General features: G+C 45.9%; 1 protein-coding gene across 10 annotated transcripts in view; it reads right to left on the bottom strand.

Annotated features, from left to right (window-relative positions):
• The window catches only part of LOC110502363 (kinesin-like protein KIF21A), an 81,835-nt gene that overhangs the window by 10,565 nt on the left and 45,246 nt on the right, over positions 1–26,024 (bottom strand). For 2 of the 10 annotated variants that reach the window (XM_036959025.2, XM_036959031.2), the window contains 15 exons: positions 25,782–25,850; positions 25,154–25,302; positions 24,762–24,906; positions 24,400–24,594; positions 24,137–24,238; positions 23,666–23,831; positions 21,544–21,564; positions 20,633–20,690; positions 20,486–20,540; positions 8,877–9,088; positions 8,018–8,140; positions 2,050–2,186; positions 1,790–1,964; positions 1,419–1,583; positions 1,013–1,130 (listed from right to left, as the gene is read on the bottom strand). In XM_036959025.2, the coding sequence (XP_036814920.2) occupies positions 1,013–1,130; positions 1,419–1,583; positions 1,790–1,964; positions 2,050–2,186; positions 8,018–8,140; positions 8,877–9,088; positions 20,486–20,540; positions 20,633–20,690; positions 21,544–21,564; positions 23,666–23,831; positions 24,137–24,238; positions 24,400–24,594; positions 24,762–24,906; positions 25,154–25,302; positions 25,782–25,850 (1,890 nt within the window). Of the gene's footprint in view, positions 1–1,012; positions 1,131–1,418; positions 1,584–1,789; positions 1,965–2,049; positions 2,187–8,017; positions 8,141–8,277; positions 9,089–20,485; positions 20,541–20,632; positions 20,691–21,543; positions 21,565–23,665; positions 23,832–24,136; positions 24,239–24,399; positions 24,595–24,761; positions 24,907–25,153; positions 25,303–25,781; positions 25,851–26,024 lie in introns of those variants that run through there. The other 8 variants (XM_036959034.2, XM_036959038.2, XM_036959027.2 and 5 more) reach the window with 5 other exon arrangements.

Here is a 26,024-nt window from a genome sequence, read left to right as displayed (position 1 = left end):
CCAGCCCCTCACACACCATAACCCAGCCCCTCACACACCATAACCCAGCCCCTCACACACCATAACCCAGCCCCTCACACACCATAACCCAGCCCCTCACACACCATAACCCAGCCCCTCACACACCATAACCCAGCCTCACACACAATAACCCAGCCTCACACACCATAACCCAGCCTCACACACCATAACCCAGCCCCTCACACACCATAACCCAGCCCCTCACACACCATAACCAAGCCCCTCACACACCATAACCCAGCCTCACACACCATAACCCAGCCTCACACACCATAACCCAGCCTCACACACCATAACCCAGCCCCTCACACACCATAACCCAGCCCCTCACACACCATAACCCAGCCTCACACACCATAACCCAGCCTCACACACCATAACCCAGCCTCACACACCATAACCCAGCCCCTCACACACCATAACCCAGCCCCTCACACACCATAACCCAGCCCCTCACACACCATAACCCAGCCCCTCACACACCATAACCCAGCCCCACACACACCATAACCCAGCCCCTCACACACCATAACCCAGCCCCACACACCATAACCCAGCCCCTCACACACCATAACCCAGCCCCTCACACACCATAACCAAGCCCCTCACACACCATAACCCAGCCTCACACACCATAACCCAGCCTCACACACCATAACCCAGCCTCACACACCATAACCCAGCCCCTCACACACCATAACCCAGCCCCTCACACACCATAACCCAGCCTCACACACCATAACCCAGCCTCACACACCATAACCCAGCCCCTCACACACCATAACCCAGCCTCACACACCATAACCCAGCCCCTCACACACCATAACCCAGCCCCTCACACACCATAACCCAGCCCCTCACACACCATAACCCAGCCCCTCACACACCATAACCCAGCCCCTCACACACCATAACCCAGCCCTTCACACACCATAACCCAGCCTCACACACCATAACCCAGCCTCACACACCATAACCCAGCCTCACACACCTTGATGTAATGGTCCTTGGAGCCGCTGATGACCAGATCCTGACCGTTCCCGCTCTGGTCCACAGTCAGACACATGACTGGACCCAGGTGACCAGTCAGCTTCCCTGTAGATACAAATCTGACCAAGAGAGAGAGAGAGAATATTGGGATTTAATATGATAGCAAATCTGAGATGAGATGCATTGCGTTCCTGCAAGAAAGACAACTTGGAATGACAACACTCACTGAGAGAACAGGTACAAGCTCTACCACAGATCAGCAAGAGAATCGACATTCAATACAAGCAGTAGCCTCTATCAAAGATCTGCACATTATAGTAGTGAGAAAGAGAGAATTGTTCTGAAGACAGAGCCCTTTTCTGGACTTGGCTCTGACAAAATGACTGCCATGCTGTGCCATAGCGTACCTTCCTACGTCCCAGACTCTGACAGAGTTGCCGGCGGCGGCGTACAGGACAGAGCCGCTGGGGTTGAGGGCAATCTGGTTGATCTGGTTCTCTCCTGCCGGGATGGTGACAGTCCGGTTGGTGCTGGACGCGCAGGCATCGCCAGGAGTCACCTGACCAGAAGACCTGTAGAATATGATGATTCTGTTAAACACTTCGTCAAGTGATTGTCTTTATTAACAACAGGTGTAACACTTGCACTGGTGTTATGATTGTGTCAAGTTAATCATATACAGGTGCTACAGATGTCATATTGTGTAGCCTGTCCCCCCAAAAATTGTTATGGCGTTGACTTTACGGTGTTGACACCGTTTCTGTTTCTCGACACTCACGTGAGGGTGCGGATGCACTTGGCTGAGTCTCGGATGTCCCAGACCTTGATGTAGGAGGTGGAGACGGTGAAGACCAGGCTGGAGCTGTAGCGGACTGACACCACATTGTTGTGGTGACCCGCCAGGGACATGATCTCCTGACCCGTCACCAGGTTCCACACCTTACACGTACGGTCTGGAAGGATAACAACAACAAGACATGAGACATTATTGATCCGCTGATGAAGGTGAGTGAGGAAGAGAAGTGGACAGAGACTGACCTTTGGAGCCGGTGAAGAGGAGGTCATCAGTAGAGTCGACACACAACACCGCTTTAGTGTGACCCTCAGCCACATGGACACACTGTAGTGTTGCTGACCGACTGCCCTTTGAAGAGGGCACTGGGTTGATTACCCCTCTAGAGAGGAAGAAACCACACACACACACAGATGTCAATAGCAGGGTCAGAGAAAATGGTGACCGGTTTCCGCCTACCACTGCAGGCACACATTTACATGCCAGTTAGCAACATGCTGCAAATGAAAGTAAAAAACAAAGTTCCCAAAGTGACAAGAACGGTCAGGCTAACAAGAGCTGAACGGAACCATACAAAGGACATCACAATGCCTGAGACACGGGGCAGACAAGTAGATGTTGGTGGCAGAGATTTTCAATAGAGCTGACAGTAACATTTTGTTCTTCATATCAACACAATCCTTCTACAATGACAGTACTTTCACTTGAAACTTTAATTCTTGTTCTTGAATAAAAGTTGTTGGGTGACAACAAAAACAAGTAGGTGCAAGTAGGGACACACCAGATAAAGCGCACCGTGTGACTGTGTAAGGAAATGACATAGGTGGAGACTTCATCCACGCTATGTGAAAAGAAGGAAAATAGATCACTGGAAAGGAAATCTGAGGAAAATGCTTAAGAAATTCTACCAACACATGTCCTGTGCTACACGTGGATAGAAGACACTTGATCATTGTTACTCTCCCTTCCGGGACGGCTATAAGGACCTCCTCTGTTCGGCAAATCAGAACACTCCTCCATTCTGCTCTTCCAGAAACTTAAACAGGAAGCACCCCTGTTCAAAGCTGGTCTGACCAATCAGAATCTATGCTACAGCTCAGCCTTCAACACAATAGTGCCCTCCAAGATCATCACTAAGTTCCTGACGAGGCGACCCCAGGCGGTGAAGGTAGGCAACAACACCTCAGCCACGCTGATCCTCGACACACGCTGATCCTCAACACGAGGACCCCACAGGGGTGTGTGCTCAGCCCCCTCCTGTACACCCTGTTCATCCACCTCAATCATCAAGTTTGTTGATGACACCAACGGTAGGCCTGATTATTAACAATGACGACACAGCCTACAGGGAGGAGTCGAGAGTCCTGGCTGAGTGGTGCCAGGAAAATAACCTCTCCCTCAACGTCAACAAAACAAAGGTGTTGATCTTGGACTACAGGAGACAGCAGAGTGAGCACACCTCTATCCACATCCTGCAACATAATTTTGTTGAAATGTCATTTGATCTCTGAGAAATTAAGCTAATCAATTACTCACTTCATATGTACATACTGTATTCTGGACATAGCTCATCCTATATGTACAGTATTTTTCCTACTTATATATTGTCCATACACACACACCACATAGCATTTTGTTGCACTTGCTTTAACATCTGCTAATCTGTGTATGCGACAAATAAACTTTGATTTGATTGACATTTTCAATTATCTCTTGTGGGTGTGGGAAATGGAAGGTGATCTAGAACAGGACAGGGGATTTCTGTGGACAATAAAGTTTTCTAAAATCTAAATCTTGCTAGAGGAGAGGTGACAAATTGTCATGAGTGGTTTAGATGTAGCTCCTAATGTGCAGTTGAGAGAGAGCTCACCAATCCCAATATCATAGCCTACCTAATAAACATACCTGTAAACAATAGATGTGATTGGTCACTTGACTGCCAAGGCCTCCTTCTTTGCTCATAACATTTGTTGTATAGACTATAACTAACTTTCTGAACTAAAAGTAATGGTCATTTCTTATTCAATGTGTATAACTTAACTATAAATGTATGCTTATTACTTATAACTTACAATGCTGTGAAAAAGCATTTGCCCCCTTCCTGATTTCTTATTTTTTTGCACATTTGTCACAGATCAAACACATTTTAATATTACACAAAGATAACACAAAATGCAGTTTTTAAGTGATGATTTTATTTATTAAAGGGGAAAAAAACTACCCAAACCTTCATGGCCCTATGTGAAAAAGTAATTGCCCCCTAAACCTAATAACTGGTTGTGCCACCCTCAGCAGCAACAACTGCAATCAAGTGTTTGCGATAACTGGCAATGAGTCTTTCACATCGCTGTTGAGGAATTTTGGCACTCGTCTTTGCAGAATTGTTTTAATTCAGCCACATTCGAGGGTTTTCGAGCGTGAACCACCTTTTTAAGGTCACGCCACAGCATCTCAATCGGATTCAAGTCCGGACTTTGACTAGGCCCACTCCAAAACCTTTATTTTTTATGCCAGTCAGAGGTGGACTTGCTGGTGTGTTTTGGATCATTGTCCTGCTGCAGAACCCAAGTGCGCTTCAGCTTGAGGTCACGAACTGATGGCTGGACATTCTCCTTCAGGATTTTTTGGTAGAGAGCAGAATTCATGGTTCCATCAATTACAGCAAGTCGTCCAGGTCCTGAAGCAGCAAAGCAGCCCCTCACACTACCACCACCATACTTGACTGTTGGTATGATGTTCTTTTTCTGAAATGCCAGATGTAACGGGACGTACACCTACCAAAAAGTTCAACTTTTGTCTCGTCAGTCCACAGAATATTTTCCCAAAAGTCTTGGGGATCATCAAGATGTTTTTTTTTTGCCAAAAGTGAGACGAGCCTTTATGTTCTTTTTGGTCAGCAGTGGTTTTGCCTTGGAACTCTGCCATGGATGCCATTTTTTCCCAGTCTCTGAGTCATGAACACTGACCTTAACTGAAGCAAGTGAGGCCTGCAGTTCTTTAGATGTTGTTGTGGGTTCTTTTGTGACCTCTTGGATGAGTCGTCGCTGCGCTCTTGGGGTAATTTTGGTGGGCCGGCCACTCCTGGGAAGGTTCACCACTGTTCCAAATTTTCTCCATTTGTGGATAATGGCTCTCATCGTGGCTCGCTGGAGTCCCAAAGCTTTAGAAATGGCTTTGTAACCCTTTCCAGACTGATAGATGTCAATTACTTTGTTTCTCATCTGTTCCTGAATTTCTTTGGATCGCGGCATGATGTCTTGCATTTTGAGATCTTTTGGCCTACTTCACTTTGTGAGACAGGTTCTATTTAATTGATTTCTTGACTCAACAGGTCTGGCAGTAATCAGGCCTGGGTGTGGCTAGTAAAATTGAACTCCGCTTTCCAAAAAATGTGATTAACCACAGTAAATTCATGATTTAACAAGGGGGGGGATTACTTTGTCACATAGGGCCAAGAAGGTTCGGAAAATGTTATTTATTAAGGGAAAAAGTTAAAAACTGCATTTTGTGTTTACTTGGGTTATCTTTGTGTAATATTAAAATTAGTTTGATGATCTGAAACATTTAAGTGTGACAAATGTGCAAAAACATAAGACATCAGGAAGGGGGCAAATACTTTTTCACAGCACTGCAGGTCTTCCTCTTACTTATCCTGCAGTCTGTCTGCTCTCTCCAGACACCCTGTCAGACGTACAAATACGTTGCCTTGGCTACGAGGACGGGTGGAGGGGGAGGATGGGGGAGACGGGGTGCTGGCGTCCGAGTTCCTCGTCTCACAGCTGGTACAATGGACAGGGAGGCTGAGGCTCAGTTTACATACATAAGCAGAGGACAAGTCAGTTGCCTTTGAACTGAGTGTGTACAGTGTACAAGTTCTCTCACACACACACACACACACACACACACATCCCAGTGGAAATGCACATTCATGGACGCACACACATACACTACCGGTCCAAAGTTTTTAAATGACCATTTTCATCATTGTAGAATAATAGTGAAGACATCAAAACTATGAAATAATACATATGAAATCATGTAGTAACCAAAAAAAGTGTTAAACAAATATATTTGATATTTGAGATTTTTCAAAGTAGCCACCCTTTGCCTTGATGACAGCTTTGCACACTCTTGGCATTCTCTCAACCAGCTTCATGAGGTAGTCACCAGGAATGCACTTCAATTAACAGATGTGCCTTCTTAAAAGGTAATTTGTGGACATTCTTTCCTTCTTAATGTGTTTGAGCCAATCAGTTGGGATGTGACAAGGTATACAGAAGATGGCCCTATTTGGTAAAAGACCATGTACATATTATGGCAAGAACAGCTCAAATAAGCCAAGAGAAACGGCAGTCCATCATTACTTTAAGACATGAAGGTCAGTCAATACGCAACATTTCACGAACTTTGAACGTTTCTTCAAATGCAGATGCAAAAACCATGAAACTGATGAAACTGTCTCTCATGAGGACCGCCAGAGGAATGGAAAACTCAGTTGCCTCTGCTGCAGAAGATAAGTTCATTAGAGTTACCAGCCTCAGAAATTGCAGCCCACATAAATGCTTCACAGTAACAGACACATCTCAATATTGACTGTTCAGAGAAGACTGTGTGAATCAGGCCTTCATGGTCAAATTGCTGCAAAGAAACCACTACTAAAGGACACCAATAAGAAGAAGAGACATGCTTGGGCCAAGAAACACGAGCAATGGACATTAGACCGGTGGAAATTTGGAGACCAAATTGGAGATTTTTGGCTCCAACTGCTGTGTCTTTGTGAGACATGGTGTGGGTGAACGGATGATCTCTGCATGTGTGGTTCCCACCGTGAAGCATGGAGGAGGTGGTGTTATGGTGTGGGGATGCTTTGCTGGTGACACGGTCTGTGATTTATTTAGAATTCAAGGCACACTTAACCAGTATGGCTACCACAGCATTCTGGAGTGGTACACCATTCCATCTGGTTTGTGCTTAGTGGGACTATCATTTGTTTTTTTCCAACAGGACAATGACCCAACACACCTCCGGGCTGTGTAATGGGTATTTTACCAAGAAGGAGAGTGATGGAGTGCTGCATCAGATGACCTGGCCTCCACAATCCCCCGAACTCAACCAAATTGAGATTGTTTGGGGTGAGTCGGCCCACTGACTTAAGGAAATGCAGCCAACAAGCATTTGTGGGAACTCCTTCACAACTGTTGGAAAAGCATTCCAGGTGAAGCTGGTTGAGAGAATGCCAAGAGTGTGTAAAGCTGTCATCAAGGCAAAGGGTGGCTATTTGAAGAATCTCAAATATAGCATATATTTGAGAATCACTTTGAGAAACAGAAGTTAATCATATAATATAGCATAACACTTTTTTGGTTACTACATGATTTCATATGTGTTATTTCATAGTTTCGATGTCTTCAGTATTATTCTACAATGTGTAAAAAATAAAGAAAAACCCTTGAATAAGTAGGTGTTCTAAAACTTTGGATAGCAGACACCTGCAGACCGCAGATAGTACAGGCTAAAATACATAAACATCTTTCATTGTTGGAAACTATCCCCTTCTTCACTTCCTTTTAGAACGCTTTTAAAACACAGGAGGCTCTGCGCTCATTTCTGAGACTCAGCACAAGTCTTTTCATGTTTGGGTGAAAACATTGAGTTGTGCACGCTCATCACCTGGGGTCCTGAGAACTGATCGGGAAAGACCGTTTGTTCCCTCAGGGTTTGAATCAAAATGGAAACAGCTTTCAGCATGGTTCCCCTCACCGCAACCTTTAGCTTTTTAGATTACATCCACTTCAAAGCGTTTGAGAGGAACAACTGGTTAGCACTGTAATGACAGTATATAGGATTTATATATCGTATTTGCCATATTTGCATAAGAGGGTTTGAAGAGGTTGAGAGGGCCAAGTTGAACACTGAATTAAAATGGAATACTAAAGAATCACTTTGAGTAACAGAAGTTAATCATTTCATCTCATTCAAGAGGGATATAGGAACATATTTAGCTATATTTCCCAAGAGTAAGCTCATTACTTGACATTCAGTGCAGAACTTGGCAGGGTAAGTTTATAATCACACCAGGCAGATACTTGTTGATTAAGATACCACATGCTCCCTGAGATAGGAAATTAAGAAAAGGGAAAGGTGGATATCATGGTCTGTTGGGAAAACATGTGCTTTTGGCCTCCGGCCACCAGAGCGTCGCTAGTCTCTTACTGTTTGATCTCCTTGACCTTAGCCGCCGCTTGTGCCCTGTCATAGGTCTTCCTGCGAGAGAGCGGCGAGGGCTCTGGAACTCTCTTTTCCGCCCCCGAGGAGGAGGCAGCCATGGAGCCGGAACTAACATTTAGTTTGGTTGTTATTAGCAACGACATAAAACATAAGGAACAAAAAGGACAACAAGGATGTAAACAAAATAAGAAATAAAACAAATGTGGAGGCGGTGAGCATGCAGTACACACACAGCACACTGTTACCTGACATTCAGTCCCAACAAAGACGTCCTCCTTCACAGAGCTCGTGGTTCATCAGGACACTATGGTGTAGCATTAGGGCTATACTCTGTCACACTCAAATCAGTCCCCAGCTCCACATCTTACTAATTCAAGTCCCACTAGAATTGGTTCTCAGCTAACACTCCAGCAACTCAGAAAAGGTATTGCTGCTCAAGCCATAGAAAGCTACTGTGCACTACTGGCTAGCATTATTAACTCTGAGTTAAATGTTAAAAGATGAAGCTGTTATTGTTGTGGAAAGTAAACATAGGGCTATTGCAGTTGGAGCATAACATCTAGCGGGAGAACATGAGACCTGCATGATCATACTGTACAAGCCTTATAATCATGTGCCTGTCTCTGTGTGTGCATGCATTTGATTGTCTGTAGTATTAGTGTTATTTCTAAAGGAATAAGGTTTTGGTTTCTACTGGCCTAGGAAGAAGACTTACAATCCAATAGGGCAGGTTTAAAGAACATGTCGGGCAAAGTCAGCCAAATTGAAAACAGATTAAGCAGCAATTCTATGAACATGCAGGAAGTAGCTGGTTAGCAGTCAGCACGAGCTGGCCCAGACTTACATGCTGCCCATCTTAGAGGCCAAGCCAGGAGAATGAGCCATAAAGTCTCTGTCCCTGACTGATGAGCCAATGGGGGTCTCAGGATCTCTGCCCTCTTCTGGTGTTTCAGCCAATGGGAGACAGGGGGAGGAGAAATCTCCGCTGGGCATGTCAGGGGCAGCGTCACTATTGGCGTAGAGCAACTCCATCTGAGTGGTGGTTCTTCTACGAGCCTGTGAGGGGGGAAACATATTTACATTCAAGAAAACAACAAGCTTGGAAGAGGAAGACTAAACACACAAGACCTCACACACCCCCAGGAGGAAGTAAAACAAGACCTCACACACACACACACACGTCCCCACGAGGACAGTAAAACAAGACCACACACACACGTCCCCACGAGGACAGTAAAAAAGACCACACACACACACGTCTCCACGAGGACAGTAAAACAAGACCTCACACACACACACACGTCCCCACGAGGACAGTAAAACAAGACCACACACACACACACGTCCCCAGGAGGACAGCAAAAAAAAGACCACACGAGGACAGCAAAACAAGACCACACACACACACACACACACACACACACACGAGGACAGTAAAACAAGACCACACACACACAGCAAAACAAGACCACACACACACACACACACACACACACACACACGAGGACAGTAAAACAAGACCACACACACACAAGGACAGCAAAACAAGACCACACACAAATTTGTCCCCAAGAGGACAGTAAAACAAGACCTCAAACACACACGTCCCCACGAAGACAGCAAAACAAGACCACACACAAATTTGTCCCCAAGAGGACAGCAAAACAGGACCTCACACATACGTCCACAAGAGGACAGTAAAACAAGACCTCAAACACACAATGCCACTTACCCTACATTACTCATCTCATATGTGTATACTCTAGTCGATACCATCTACTGCATCTTGCCTATGCCGTTCTGTACCATCACTCATTCATATATCTTTATGTACATATTCTTCATCCCTTTACACCTGTGTGTATAAGGTAGTTGTGAAATTATTAGGTTAGATTACTCTTGGTTATTACTGCATTGTCGGAACTAGAAGCACAAGCATTTCGCTACACTCGCATTAACATCTTCTAACCATGTGTATGTGACAAATACATTTTGATTTGACATGATTTGACACACGTCCCCTCGAGGATAGTAAAACAAGACCACACACACAAGGGATGGTAAATTAGTACTTAGCATTAACAAACTAGAGACTAGCCACCAATGTAGACCATTTTTCTTGCACAATAATTTAATGACGGAACAAAGCCTACATAAATGATAAATGCTGGTTGTGTATTTCTTAAACTGCTGTCCAATTGGAATAAATATTATACTAGTGGCATATAATATACTATTATATGAAAATACTAACATTATATAATTAACATAATACTAACATACTAAACTCAGCAAAAAAAGAAACACCCTGTTATGGTGAGTGAATGAGGACCCAAAAGCGAACTAACTTAAACAGAGCTTCTTTAATAACCAAACATAGGTAGGCTCAGATAGACCGGCAGATTCCGACAGGACAGGACAAGGTTACAGCAAACATGACGATAGTCTGGCTCAGGCATGAAACACAACAAACAAGAATCCGACAAGGACAGGAACAGAAACAGAGAGAGATATAGGGACCTAATCAGAGGGAAAAAGGGAACAGGTGGGAAACGGGGTGAATGGGTAGTTAGAGGAGACAAGGAACAGCTGGGGGAAAGCGGGGGAGAAAATGTAACCTAACAACGACCAGCAGAGGGAGACAGGGTGAAGGGAAAGGACAGAGACAAGACACAACATGACAGTACATGACAGTACCCCCCCACTCACCGAGCGCCTCCTGGCGCACTCGAGGAGGAAACCTGGCGGCAACGGAGGAAATCCTCGATCAGCGCACGGTCCAGCACGTCCCGAGAGGGAACCCAACTCCTCTCCTCAGGACCGTACCCCTCCCAATCTACGAGGTACTGGTGACCACGGCCCCGAGGACGCATGTCCAAAATTCTACGGACCCTGTAGATGGGTGCGCCCTCGACAAGGATGGGGGGGGGGGGGGAAGACGAGCGGGGGCGTGAAGGACGGGCTTGATGCAGGAGACATGGAAGACCGGGTGGACGCGACGAAGGTATCGCGGAAGAAGAAGTCGAACTGCGACAGGATTAATGACCCGAGAAATACGGAACGGACCAATGAACCGCGGGGTCAACTTGCGAGAAGCCGTCTTAAGGGGAAGGTTCTGAGTGGAGAGCCAAACTCTCTGACCGCGACAATATCTAGGACTCTTAGTTCTACGCTTATTAGCAGCCCTCACAGTCTGCGTCCTATAACGGCAAAGTGCAGACCTGACCCTCTTCCAGGTGCGCTCGCAACGTTGGACAAAAGCCTGAGCGGAGGGGACGCTGGACTCGGCGAACTGAGATGAGAACAGCGGAGGCTGGTACCCGAGGCTACTCTGAAAAGGAGATAGCCCGGTCGCAGACGAAGGAAGCGAGTTGTGGGCGTATTCTGCCCAGGGGAGCTGTTCTGACCAAGACGCAGGGTTACGAAAAGAAAGACTGCGTAAGATGCGACCAATAGTCTGATTGGCCCGTTCTGCTTGACCGTTAGACTGGGGGTGAAAGCCGGAAGAGAGACTGACGGAAGCCCCAATCAAACGGCAAAACTCCCTCCAAAATTGAGACGTGAATTGCGGACCTCTGTCCGAAACGACGTCTGACGGAAGGCCATGAATTCTGAAAACATTCTCGATGATGATTTGTGCCGTCTCTTTAGCAGAAGGAAGCTTAGCAAGGGGAATGAAATGAGCCGCCTTAGAGAACCTATCGACAACCGTAAGAATAACAGTCTTCCCCGCTGACGAAGGCAGTCCGGTGACAAAATCTAAGGCGATGTGAGACCACGGTCGAGAGGGAATAGGAAGCGGCCTGAGACGGCCGGCAGGAGGAGAGTTACCGGACTTAGTCTGCGCGCAGACCGAACAAGCAGCCACGAAACGACGCGTGTCATGCTCCCGGGTGGGCCACCAAAAACGCTGGCGAATGGAAGCAAGCGTACCCCGAACGCCAGGGTGGCCGGCTAACTTGGCAGAGTGAGCCCACTGAAGAACGGCCAGACGAGTAGGAACGGGAACGAAAAGAAGGTTCCTAGGACAAGCGCGCGGCGACGGAGTGTGAGTGAGCGCTTGTTTTACCTGCCTCTCAATTCCCCAGACAGTCAACCCGACAACACGCCCCTCAGGGAGAATCCCCTCGGGGTCAGTGGAGGCTACTGAAGAACTGAAGAGACGAGACAAAGCATCAGGCTTGGTGTTCTTAGAGCCCGGACGATAAGAAATCACGAACTCGAAACGAGCGAAAAACAGCGCCCAACGCGCCTGACGCGCATTAAGTCGTTTGGCAGAACGGATGTACTCAAGGTTCCTATGGTCAGTCCAAACGACAAAAGGAACGGTCGCCCCCTCCAACCACTGTCGCCATTCGCCTAGGGCTAACCGGATGGCGAGCAGTTCGCGGTTACCCACATCATAGTTACGTTCCGACGGCGACAGGCGATGAGAAAAATACGCGCATGGGTGGACCTTGTCGTCAGAGAGGGAGCGCTGAGAAAGGATGGCTCCCACGCCCACCTCTGACGCGTCAACCTCGACAACGAACTGTCTAGAGACGTCAGGTGTAACAAGGATAGGAGCGGATGTAAAACGATTCTTGAGGAGATCAAAAGCTCCCTGGGCGGAAACGGACCACTTAAAGCACGTCTTGACAGAAGTAAGGGCTGTGAGAGGAGCTGCCACCTGACCGAAATTACGGATGAAACGACGATAGAAGTTCGCGAAGCCGAGAAAGCGCTGCAGCTCGACGCGTGACTTAGGGACGGGCCAATCAATGACAGCTTGGACCTTAGCGGGATCCATCTTAATGCCTTCAGCGGAAATAACAGAACCGAGAAATGTGACGGAGGAGGCATGAAAAGTGCACTTCTCAGCCTTCACAAAAAGACAATTCTCTAAAAGGCGCTGGAGGACACGTCGAACGTGCTGAACATGAATCTGGAGTGACGGTGAAAAAATCAGGATATCGTCAAGGTAAACGAAAACAAAGATGTTCAGCATGTCTCTCAGGACATCATTGACTAATGCCTGAAAGACAGCTGGAGCGTTAGCGAGGCCGAAAGGAAGAACCCGGTATTCAAAGTGCCCTAACGGAGTGTTAAACGCCGTCTTCCACTCGTCCCCCTCCCTGATGCGCACGAGATGGTAAGCGTTACGAAGGTCCAACTTAGTGAAAAACCTGGCTCCCTGCAGGATCTCGAAGGCTGAAGACATAAGAGGAAGCGGATAACGATTCTTCACTGTTATGTCATTCAGCCCTCGATAATCTATGCAGGGGCGCAGAGACCCGTCCTTCTTCTTGACAAAAAAAAACCCCGCTCCGGCGGGAGAGGAGGAGGGGACTATGGTACCGGCGTCAAGAGCTACAGACAAATAATCTTCGAGAGCCTTACGTTCGGGAGCCGACAGAGAGTATAGTCTACCCCGGGGGGGGGGTGGTTCCCGGAAGGAGATCAATACTACAATCATACGACCGGTGTGGAGGAAGAGAGGTGGCCCTGGACCGACTGAACACCGTGCGCAGATCGTGATATTCCTCCGGCACCCCTGTCAAATCACCAGGCTCCTCCTGTGAAGAAGAGACAGAGGAAACAGGAGGGATAGCAGACATTAAACATTTCACATGACAAGAGACGTTCCAGGAGAGGATAGAATTACTAGACCAATTAATGGAAGGATTATGACAAACTAGCCAGGGATGGCCCAAAACAACAGGTGTAAAAGGTGAACGAAAAATTTAAAAAGAAATGGTTTCACTATGATTACCAGAAACAGTGAGGGTTAAAGGTAGCGTCTCACGCTGAATCCTGGGGAGAGGACTACCATCCAGGGCGAACAAGGCCGTGGGCTCCTTTAACTGTCTGAGAGGAATGTCATGTTCCCGAGCCCAGGTCTCGTCCATAAAACAGCCCTCCGCACCAGAGTCTATTAAGGCACTGCAGGAAGCTGACGAACCGGTCCAGCGTAGATGGACCGACAAGGTAGTGCAGGATCTTGAAGGAGAGACAGGAGTAGTAGCGCTCACCAGTAGCCCTCCGCTTACTGATGAGCTCTGGCCTTTTACTGGACATGAAGTGACAAAATGACCAGCGGAACCGCAATAGAGACAGAGGCGGTTGGTGATTCTCCGTTCCCTCTCCTTAGTCGAGATGCGGATACCTCCCAGCTGCATGGGCTCAGCACCCGAGCCGGCAGAGGAAGATGGTAGTGATGCGGAGAGGGAGGCGACGGAGAGCGTGAGCTCCTTTCCACGAGCTCGGTGACGAAGATCAACCCGTCGCTCAATGCGAATAGCGAGTTCAATCAAGGAATCCACGCTGGAAGGAACCTCCCGGGAGAGAATCTCATCCTTTACCTCTGCGCGGAAACCCTCCAGAAGACGAGCGAGCAAGGCCGGCTCGTTCCAGCCACTGGAGACAGCAAGAGTGCGAAACTCAATAGAGTAGTCTGTTATGGATCGATTGCCTTGACATAGGGAAGACAGGGCCCTGGAAGCCTCCTCCCCAAAAACAGATCGATCAAAAACCCGTATCATCTCCTCCTTAAAGTCTTGATACTGGTTAGTACACTCAGCCCTTGCCTCCCAGATTGCCGTGCCCCACTCACGAGCCCGTCCAATAAGGAGAGATATGACGTAGGCGACACGAGCAGTGCTCCTGGAGTAAGTGTTGGGCTGGAGAGAAAACACAATATCACACTGGGTGAGGAACGAGCGGCATTCAGTGGGCTCCCCAGAGTAACACGGCGGGTTATTGATTCTGGGCTCCGGAGATTCGAAAGCCCTGGAAGTGGCCGGTGGATCGAGGCGGAGATGGTGAACCTGTTCTGTGAGGTTGGAGACTTGGGTGGCCAGGGTCTCAACGGCATGTCGAGCAGCAGACACCTCCTGCTCGTGTCTGCCTAGCATCGCTCCCTGGATCCCGACGGCTGAGTGGAGAGGATCCGAAGTCGCTGGGTCCATTCTTGGTCGGATTCTTCTGTTATGGTGAGTGAATGAGGACCCAAAAGCGAACTAACTTAAACAGAGCTTCTTTAATAACCAAACATAGGTAGGCTCAGATAGACCGGCAGATTCCGACAGGACAGGACAAGGTTACAGCAAACATGACGATAGTCTGGCTCAGGCATGAAACACAACAAACAAGAATCCGACAAGGACAGGAACAGAAACAGAGAGAGATATAGGGACCTAATCAGAGGGAAAAAGGGAACAGGTGGGAAACGGGGTGAATGGGTAGTTAGAGGAGACAAGGAACAGCTGGGGGAAAGCGGGGGAGAAAATGTAACCTAACAACGACCAGCAGAGGGAGACAGGGTGAAGGGAAAGGACAGAGACAAGACACAACATGACAGTACATGACACACCCCTTTTTCAGGACCGTGTCTTTCAAAGATATTTGGATTTTTACGAATGAACTTCACAGATCTTCATTGTAAAGGGTTTAAACACTGTTTCCCATGCTTGTTCAATGAACCATAAACAATTAATGAACATGCACTTGTGGAACGGTCGTTTAGACACTAACTGCTTACAGACGGTAGGCAATTAAGGTCACAGTTATGAAAACTTAGGACACTAGAGGCTTTTCTACTGACTGTGAAAAACACCAAAGGAAAGATGCCCAGGGTCCCTGCTCATCTGCGTAAACGTGCCTTAGGTATGCTGCAAGGAGGCTTGAGGACTGCAGATGTGGCCAGGGAAATAAATTGCAATGTCTGTACTGTGAGACGCCTAAGACAGGGAGACAGGACGGACAGCTGATCGTCCTCGCAGTGGCAGACCACGCGTAACACCTGCACAGGATCGGTACATCTGAACATCACACCTGCGGGACAGGTACAGGATGGCAACAACAACTGCCCGAGTTACACCAGGAACGCACAATCCCTCCATCAGTGCTCAGACTGTCCGCAATAGGCTGAGGGAGGCTGGACTGAGGGCTTGTAGGTCTGTTGTAAGGCAGGTCCTCACCAGACATCACCGGCAACAACGTCGCCTATGGGCACAAACCCACTGTCGCTGGACCAGACAGGACCGGCAAAAAGTGCTCTTCACTGACAAGTTGCGGTTTTGTCGCACCAGGGGTGATGGTCGGATTCGCGTTTATCGTCGAAGGAATGAGCGTTACACCGAGGCCTGTACTCTGGAGTGGGATCGATTTAGAGGTGGAGGGTCTGTCATGGTCTGGGGCGGTGTGTCACAGCATCATCGGACTGAGCTTGTTGTCATTGCAGGCAATCTCAACGCTGTGCATTACAGGGAAGACATCTTCCTCCCTCATGTGGTACCCTTCCTGCAGGCTCATCCTGACATGACCCTCCAGCATGACAATACCACCAGCCATACTGCTCGTTCTGTGCGTGATTTCCTGCAAGACAGGAATGTCAGTGTTCTGCCATGGCCAACGAATAGCCCGGATCTCAGGGACACATTATTTCATTTCTGTTAGTCACATGTCTGTGGAACTTGTTCAGTTTATGTTTCAGTTGTTGAATCTTGTTATGTTCAAACATATATTTACAAATGTTATGTTTGCTGAAAATAAACGCAGTTGACAGTGAGAGGACTTTTTTTTACTGAGTTTAAATAAAAAGTAAAATGTTAATATAATAATGTTATAATATTATACTAATATACACATTTATACTAATTTCTCATCCAGGTTGAGGATAGTGCATCTGCAGTGGACAGATGTAGATTGAGCCAGAGCCAGGATGACACTGCCACTGAGGCTGAAGTCAGGGGACATATGTTTTTTTAGTTTCCACCCCCAACAAAAGTGTGAAAAGTCTGTGGTGCAGAAGGTTTTCTTTTGTAAAGATGGGACCAACAGGAAGTGGTGAAGAGAACCATGCTTTATTCTAATTCATTTGTATGGCATTTGCAAAGCCAACAGAGAATAGCAGACTGGAAGCATATCCATCAGAGTGGAAGAGAATGAGAACAGCATTATGCATAGAGGTTATGCTGAGGCCTACTTTCTTAAGGTTCTCTGAAGTTAACATTGAGAGCCTGTTCATCGGCAGTCAGATGTCTGCTCATGGAGAGCAAGTACGCAGAAGAAGGCAAGTGCTAGAGCGCATTATAGATGTTGTTAAAGTCATAAACAAGAGGGGTCTGAGCTACAGAGGCATGCAGTCTGAAGCAGCTTAGATGCTAGATGACAGCAGCATTGACCATGACACATTTTTAGAGATGATCATTCTAGTGGGAAAGTACGACCTGTGTGTGAAGGAGCATCTCACTGCCTGCATAGAGAAAACCAGAAACTGCTTGAGTCTGGGTCACGACGGGGCAGAGGCTCTCCAATCACTCTATTATCAAAGACTACCATCGATAACGTCATTACCACCACACAACATACAGGCCACCATAGCAAGTGAAATCCAGGAAGCTGGTATGTTTTCAGTCCAGACTGACATTATGCAGGATATTACAACACAAGATCAATGCTCTATCATAGTCAGATATGTGACGAACATCATCCATGAGAGGCATCCACTGGACAATACTTTGTCCAGGTACTGAGTGAGGTACTGGAAAAGATGAAGCTTGACATCAGCAAGTGCCTTGTCAATTCCACTGATGGAGCCTCCAGTATGCAAGGCCAGTATAAAGGCTTCTCTGCCCTGCTCCCTGGAAAGTCCACCAATCAAGTGCGGTGCATTGCACATATTATTAACCTTGGTTTGGCAGACACAACACAGAGTGTCTTGGCAAGTGAGTCACTCATTAACAACATAGCTGTGTTCTTCCGTGAATCCTACCAGAGGATGAACATTTGGGAGACGTCTTGCTCCAATTGGAGAGACACGCTGGTGGGCTAAAGACAGTGCCTTAAAGAAGGCCTTTAGAGCTTTTGGAAATCCAGATGAGGGTCTGTATGTTGACGTCCTTCTCACTCTTTCAACCACACAAGATCAGAAAAACATCAACACTATTGCACGGGTCAAGGCACAAGGATACATTGAGGGGTTGCTGAAGTATAAAACAATACTTATAGCTCAAATATTCCTTAGAATATTTTAGGTTGCCTCACCAGTCTCAAAATATCTTCAAACAAGTGGAATGGACATTCTGTCTGCACATCATATGATCGTGTCTACAGAGGAGTAGCTGAAAGGAATGGCAAGACATTTTGAAAAAGTCAAGGCAGCTGCAGACACATTTGTTCAGTGGGCCAACGGGAAGTTGCAGGAACGGGATGAGGAAACAGAGCTGGAGTTCGAAACCACTCTACCAATGAAAAGGGCTCGAAAGAAGAAAACCATGCTCGGAGAGATGGCACAAAACAAGACTTTTACTGGGGCAGAGAGTGCATACAGGATTGGTGTCCATAATCAAATTCTGGATACAGTTATAGATAGCATCCATCGGCAATTTCTGAGTAATGACACTTTTGTATGCCGACATGGCTCTTCTGGACCCTAAAAACTAGTTTTTTTTAACATCCAGTGCCAGTGGCCTTCTACAGCAAATGTAAGCAAATGTTTGATCAAATTTGACAGCGGAGCAACGGTGGCCAGTTTACAGAGTGAGCTCATGAGTCTGGCAGAACAGCGGACTAGGTTAAAACAATCAGGATTTGAAGAATACACAACCAGGACTATGGAGGATCATGGACCTGAAGGAAATGAAGACGAGGTGGAGATAATGAACAAGAGCTCTAGCAAGGACTGTCCAGTGTGTTGCTACCGTATTCTTAGTCAGTACAACCTATTGACCGACGCATATCACATCCTGGGCCTTGCTTACATGTTCCTACTTACCCTGTCAGTAACCCAGGTAGCTTGTGAGTGGAGCTTCTCTACTCTGAAATTCACAAAGAGTAGGCTCAGGAGCACTCTCTCTCAACAGCACCTGGAGGCTTTTATGCTCATGGCTACTGAGCGAGATGTTTTAAAGGCCCTGGACAGTGACCTGGTTATAGATGGCACTGCTGAGAGAAGTGAGCTGCTGCAGAAATTGATCATTTGAGGTAGGAAATATGTTTATTTACATTTTATTCTATGACTTGCCTACTTTAGTCTTTTCACCAACACATTTCATCCTGTATTATTTGTTTTACTGGTCAGATGGTTCCAGAGATTCTTGCCACCTTGCTGCCAGTGCCATTATGCCAATATGTGCTCCTTCTAGCCAGCCTCCTCCTAAGAGCAACACATTCCCCTTGTTCAATTTTACTAAAGTTATTGTTATAAATATTGTTCAGTAATCTTGTTGACGTGACGTGGGTTGTGGTGTATCGCTGGGGGCGTTTTGATGGGCCGGTCTGAGTCAAAAAGTACAGGGTCATTTTCCATTCCCAGTCCGTCCCTGCCTACGAGGATAGTTAAACAAGACCCCACACACACACACGTCCCCACGAGGACAGTAAAACAAGACCACACACACACACGTCCCCACGAGGATAGTAAAACAAGACCACACACACACCCGCCTGTCCAACATCACTACTCTGGACGGCTCTGACTTAGAATACGTGGACAACTACAAATACCTAGGTGTCTGGTTAGACTGTAAACTCTCCTTCCAGACCCATATCAAACATCTCCAATCCAAAGTTAAATCTAGAATTGGCTTCCTATCTTGCAACAAAGCATCCTTCACTCATGCTGCCAAACATACCCTTGTAAAACTGACCATCCTACCAATCCTCGACTTTGGCGATGTCATTTACAAAATAGCCTCCAATACCCTACTCAACAAATTGGATGCAGTCTATCACAGTGCAATCCGTTTTGTCACCAAAGCCCCATATACTACCCACCATTGCGACCTGTACGCTCTCGTTGGCTGGCCCTCGCTTCATACTCGTTGCCAAACCCACTGGCTCCATGTCATCTACAAGACCCTGCTAGGTAAAGTCCCCCCTTATCTCAGCTCGCTGGTCACCATAGCATCTCCCACCTGTAGCACACGCTCCAGCAGGTATATCTCTCTAGTCACCCCCAAAACCAATTATTTCTTTGGCCGCCTCTCCTTCCAGTTCTCTGCTGCCAATGACTGGAACGAACTACAAAAATCTCTGAAACTGGAAACACTTATCTCCCTCACTAGCTTTAAGCACCAACTGTCAGAGCAGCTCACAGATTACTGCACCTGTACATAGCCCACCTATAATTTAGCCCAAACAACTACTTCTTTCCCTACTGTATTTATTTTATTTATTTGCTCACATTGTATATAGACTTGTTTATACTGTATTATTGACTGTATGTTTGTTTTACTCCATGTGTAACTCTGTGTCGTTGTATCTGTCGAACTGCTTTGCTTCATCTTGGCCAGGTCGCAATTGTAAATGAGAACTTGCTCTAAACTTGCCTACCTGGTTAAATAAAGGTAAAATAAAATAAATAAATAAAAACACACACACACACACGTCCCCACGAGGATAGTTAAACAAGACCATACACACGTCCCCACGAGGACAGTAAAACACACACTAACAGGCTGATAATCATACCTTGCTCCTTGTTTTGGTCTCTCCACAGAGTTTCATTAGATCTGATGCCAGGGAGCTGGAACGAGGAAGTGGAATGCATGAGTTACCATAAAACAATAAGTCAAATGTAAACTAATTTTAAAAAAATGTAATTTGAGTGATACTGACTGTCCCTCTGTTGCAGGACTCTGGGCAGATTCGTCACTGCTGCTGTCATCCCCGTTCTCTGTGAAATTCAAGGACCAAAAACATCAGTTGTACTGCATGTCAGAACCAAACAACATCCATAGACAAGTATTATTCTTTGTGTGTTATGACTAAATAACAACAAACTTAAGTTGGTTTACTTTTGAAGTTCTGTCTAGTAGTCCAAATACCTGCCCATTGTCCAACCAAACATGGAACAAGGGGAAAACCTTTTATTGAACCAAAGGTTATGCTAGTACTGTGTTGGCTACAAACAGATGTTAACAAGATGTGGTTTAGATTATTGAACAAGGTAGATGTGATGATAATGGACAAGGAGAAGAAGCACATGATGTCAGCGCAGCGCCATGCCGTTTTATACAGGTTGCTTGAAAAGTCCTAAAAAGAACTGGTCCTTGTCCAGTCTCTGAGATGGAAGCATTGACAGGGCTCAGGGGTTGAAAGGGTGAGAGGGTAAAGAGAGGTCAGGTGTCAGGGGCTATGAGAGGTCAACAAGGTTAGAATCATTAGTCTGACTGTCAGTATGGTTTGCCTACAGGGTCCAACTGAGACAAACTTCCTGGTTCTACCTGTGAAGGGCGGGGTCCTCTAAAGATACAGGTACAGTAGTTATATTAGCAGGTGCTACACTATTAGGCATGGTGGCTGTAACACACTGGGAGAGGGGTTCTTTCACATTGGGAAGAGGAGAAGGAGGGTCAGCTGACAGATGGAGGGAGGCCTGAAGACATTACACCTCATGCACCTGCTCATGTTATGTTGCTGAGTTAGTTTCCAGGAGGGGGACCCATGCATTCATATAAACATATATATATATATAGAGAGAGAGAGAGAGAGAGAGAGAGAGAGAGAGTCTGGTGTCTGTTACTTACCCAATGGCATGTTACCTAGCTCTGTATACATTAAGGCACCATGGGCAGGGGAACAGAAAAAAGGCAACACACAAATCAAAAACACATTCATTCATTCCCCCATAATCAAAAACACATTCATTCATTCCCTATAAATCAAAAACATTCATTCATTCATTCCCCCATAAATCAAAAACACATTCATTCATTCCCCATAAATCAAAACACATTCATTCCCCCATAAATCAAAAACACATTCATTCATTCCCCATAAATCAAAACACATTCATTCCCCCATAATCAAAACACATTCATTCCTCCATAATCAAAACACATTCATTCCTCCATAATCAAAACACATTCATTCCCCCATAAATCAAAACACATTCATTCCCCCATAAATCAAAACACATTCATTCCTCCATAATCAAAACACATTCATTCCTCCATAAATCAAAACACATTCATTCCTCCATAATCAAAACACATTCATTCCCCCATAAATCAAAACACATTCATTCCCCCATAAATCAAAACACATTCATTCCTCCATAATCAAAACACATTCATTCCCCCATAAATCAAAACACATTAATTCCCCCATAAATCAAAACACATTCATTCCCCCATAAATCAAAACACATTCATTCCTCCATAATCAAAACACATTAATTCCCCCATAAATCAAAACACATTCATTCCTCCATAATCAAAACACATTCATTCCCCCATAAATCAAAACACATTCATTCCCCCATAAATCAAAACACATTCATTCCCCCATAAATCAAAACACATTCATTCCTCCATAATCAAAACACATTAATTCCCCCATAAATCAAAACACATTCATTCCTCCATAATCAAAACACATTCATTCCCCCATAAATCAAAACACATTCATTCCCCCATAAATCAAAACACATTCATTCCTCCATAAATCAAAACACATTCATTCCCCCATAATCAAAACACATTCATTCCTCCATAATCAAAACACATTCATTCCTCCATAATCAAAACACATTCATTCCTCCATAATCAAAACACATTCATTCCCCCATAAATCAAAACACATTCATTCCCCCATAATCAAAACACATTCATTCCTCCATAATCAAAACACATTCATTCATTCCCCATAAATCAAAACACATTCATTCATTCCCCATAAATCAAAACACATTAATTCCCCCATAAATCAAAACACATTCATTCCTCCATAATCAAAACACATTCATTCCCCCATAAATCAAAACACATTAATTCCCCCATAAATCAAAACACATTAATTCCCCCATAATCAAAAACACATTCATTCATAATGAAAAACAAAAGAAAAGACAGCATATGAGTGCTCGGTCTACTATTCAACAGTCAGGGCATCCTCCTCAACAGATACTGGTTCAATGGAACCATAACAAAATGTCAACCCCATAACAAAAAACCTCTCTCTAACCATACAAACCATGAAACAAAAAAGGTCAAAAACAGATGGGTTTTCAAACTTGATAAATAATGGAACACAAAAACGACAGAGCCAGAGAGGCTTGCTTAGTCCAACTGACTTTTGTGTGATTGCAACAATTTGTTGGGGTGACTTTTAAAAGCAGCATCTATTCAGGAGGAGGCAATGAGCAACATCAACTGAAACAGGCCCAAATCATCATGCAGTACACCATAGCCACCCATCCCTGGTTCTGGAGGCCATCCCAACAAATCAGTGTGCTGACAAGGTGAACACAAACACGCAGGTACATTTCAATGCCTTTGCTTAGATACCTTGGCTAAGTTATTGCTTCAATCCTACATAATTATGAGGTGAGCCAGACCTGTTAGCGCTGTGGGCTTGACCTCATGGACTGCCAGTGGCAAAGGCTGAGTAGGTCAGGGGTCAAGGCCTTGGACTGAACTACAGGATGTAGGACCGTAATCTGAGCCAGTTCGCAACAGCAGGAAAATAATCCCCAAATTATTAATGTTTCATTAGGGCAAATCAAGTCTGACATTTTAAAGTGGAAACTACAAACTTTAGAAGCCTTTTTAAATCTTGAATACACTACAAGCTTTAAATTTCCTGTTGATCTTACGTCTGTATACATCTGGCAGTGTGTGGCTGGCAGGTTGTGGCTAGTGCGGTTACCTTGCAGAGCGTTCCCCAGCAGGGCGTCCAGTTCGGGGTTAAACTCTGCCTTCTCCTTCAGCATGTGGAACAGCAGCTGGTTCTGAGTGGCGCTGGTGATCTCAGTCTGCTTCAGCCTGCCCTCCATCACCTTCACCTGGGACTCCCTCTGAGCCGCCTGCAGACCCTGGGATTGGTTAGAGGTCAAAATGTCAACGGTCAGCTATAAGAAGGGTCACACTAAAAGTCAGCAATCAGAGCTATGCTTGTGTGTAATACTTCACAGTACACACACAAAAGATGAATACACAATGAGGAGGGTGCTTGTGCATATACACACAGAATTAAACACATTAACAATCGTGGAAACAGACTTTAATTGGGTACATATGGAACCTGGGGTTAAACTAAGTCAATTCTCGGATAAACCAATGGCGTGAGAGACGGGGTAGGAACTAGGGAGGGACAGGTAAACGGCAGTAAGTTATTTACTCTGTTGATGGCCATAGACATGAAGTGGTCCAGCAGGAAGCGGGCTTCTGTTAGGGTACAGGAGCTGATGACTGCGGAAACATCCACCGTGTCAACCTCCTCCTGTAAATGCAGATATTATGGTTACACAGTCTATAAAAACTGCCTAATATCAGCCCAATCACCTTCCTGTGTGCGTCTGCACGCACGCCTGCGCGCGTGTGCCTGTATGTGCGTGCCTGTACGTGCGTGTCTGTACGTGCGTGTCTGTGCGCGCATGTCACCTTGGCTTCCTCCATCTGCATAATGTTGGCCTGGCAGTCAGCGATGCTGTCGTTGATGTAGTCGATGTTGGCAACCACGGCGTCCACTTCCTCGTTGAGGGGAAGCACCGCCTTTTCAGCCTCAGGCCCCTCCCCCGCCAGCCTGTCCCTCTTTCTGGTCACCTTCTCCCTCCGCTTGGTCAGCTCCTCACGTTGCTGTGGAGGAGGGAAGAACGATGGAGGGGGGAGAAGAGAGAGTTAGCCAACGTTTTCAATATTAATGTTAATGCTAACACGGCTAATTTAGTTTAACATAGTAAGTATCATACCATATGTAAACAATATTCACCAGCATGTAATGTTTACCAGCAGTTCATGTTTACCTTGAGCAGGCGGTTCATTTCAGACTCCATGTTGGATATGGTCATCCTCTGCATGATGACATCAGAGATACGACGCTCCAGAGACTGCCACTTCACCCTGGCCACTCTGGTGGAATATATGCCTGTTGACCGCCTGTAGTAGGACCTGACACACACACACACACACACACTTTTGAGGCATGTACACTGTAGTTGCATGCAAGCCTCATGTTCCCTCGCTAGAAGCTGTAAAAGCCATACTGATTGCTCTACACGCACACACTTTTGAGGCATGTTCCCTCGCTAGAAGCTGTAAAAGCCATACTGATTGCTCTACACACACACCATGCAGTGTAATACAGAAACCTAAACACACAAAACAGCACTGCAGTGACCTGTTGTCCAGTCCCCACCTGGTTCCGTTGGTGGAGGTGGAGCTAGAGGACTGCAGGCGTCCTGAGGGGGGTCGGTGGGAGGAGTCCTGGAGGGGCTCTGGGAGACTCACCTTCCTGCTGGTCACCTTACCAGACATAGGCCTGGCCTGTCTCCTCAGAGCAGACACCTGACACAGAGACACACGTAAGTCGACAGTCATCGAACACCAGAATCACCACCGCCTGATGCTGAAGTTTGCTTGTTTTATATTTTATTTACACAACTGCCATGTTTCTTGTTATCAGTGATTTTCAGGACGTGTTGAACTCTTATGAACCAAAGCTATCATTGACAGTCTACTCTCGCTGTACCTCTGCTCTCTGACCCTGACCAATGTTTCCTACATCCTCCGTTCCCAGGCAAATATCCTATTCCAGGTACCAAAGGTTACAACAGAATTTTGGGGGAAAAAGCTTTTAGTTTCTGGTCCTAGAATGCACTTCAAAATTCCTTGAACTTAGATGATTAGATCCAACTAGATCATTTCAAGTTGAGAGTTAGTGATTTGTTGCAGGATGTGTGTGTAACTGCTTTCTAGTATTGTGTAACTGTATAGTTTACAGCACTGCTGTACACCACATCATTTTACTACTACGTGTTGCTCACCTCCTCAGTCTTCCTGCGCAAAATGAGCTCCTGTTGTCTCTTCTGGGCTTCTAGGAGCTTCAGCTGGTGCTGTGAAACACACATTTCAATGACATTCAGTAACGCCAGTAGCAGTAAGTTGAATTAGCATGGGATTCAGTAACACCAGTAGCATTAAGTTGCATTAGCATGGCATTCAGTAACACCAGTAGCAGTAAGTTGCATTAGCATGGCATTCAGTAATGGCAGTAAGTTGCATTAGCA

This window comes from Oncorhynchus mykiss, chromosome 2 (assembly GCF_057628025.1).
Source record: "Oncorhynchus mykiss isolate SJ-2025 chromosome 2, ASM5762802v1, whole genome shotgun sequence".
In the NCBI taxonomy this organism is placed as follows: domain Eukaryota; kingdom Metazoa; phylum Chordata; class Actinopteri; order Salmoniformes; family Salmonidae; genus Oncorhynchus; species Oncorhynchus mykiss.
This window is presented reverse-complemented; position numbering and strand designations above follow the sequence as displayed.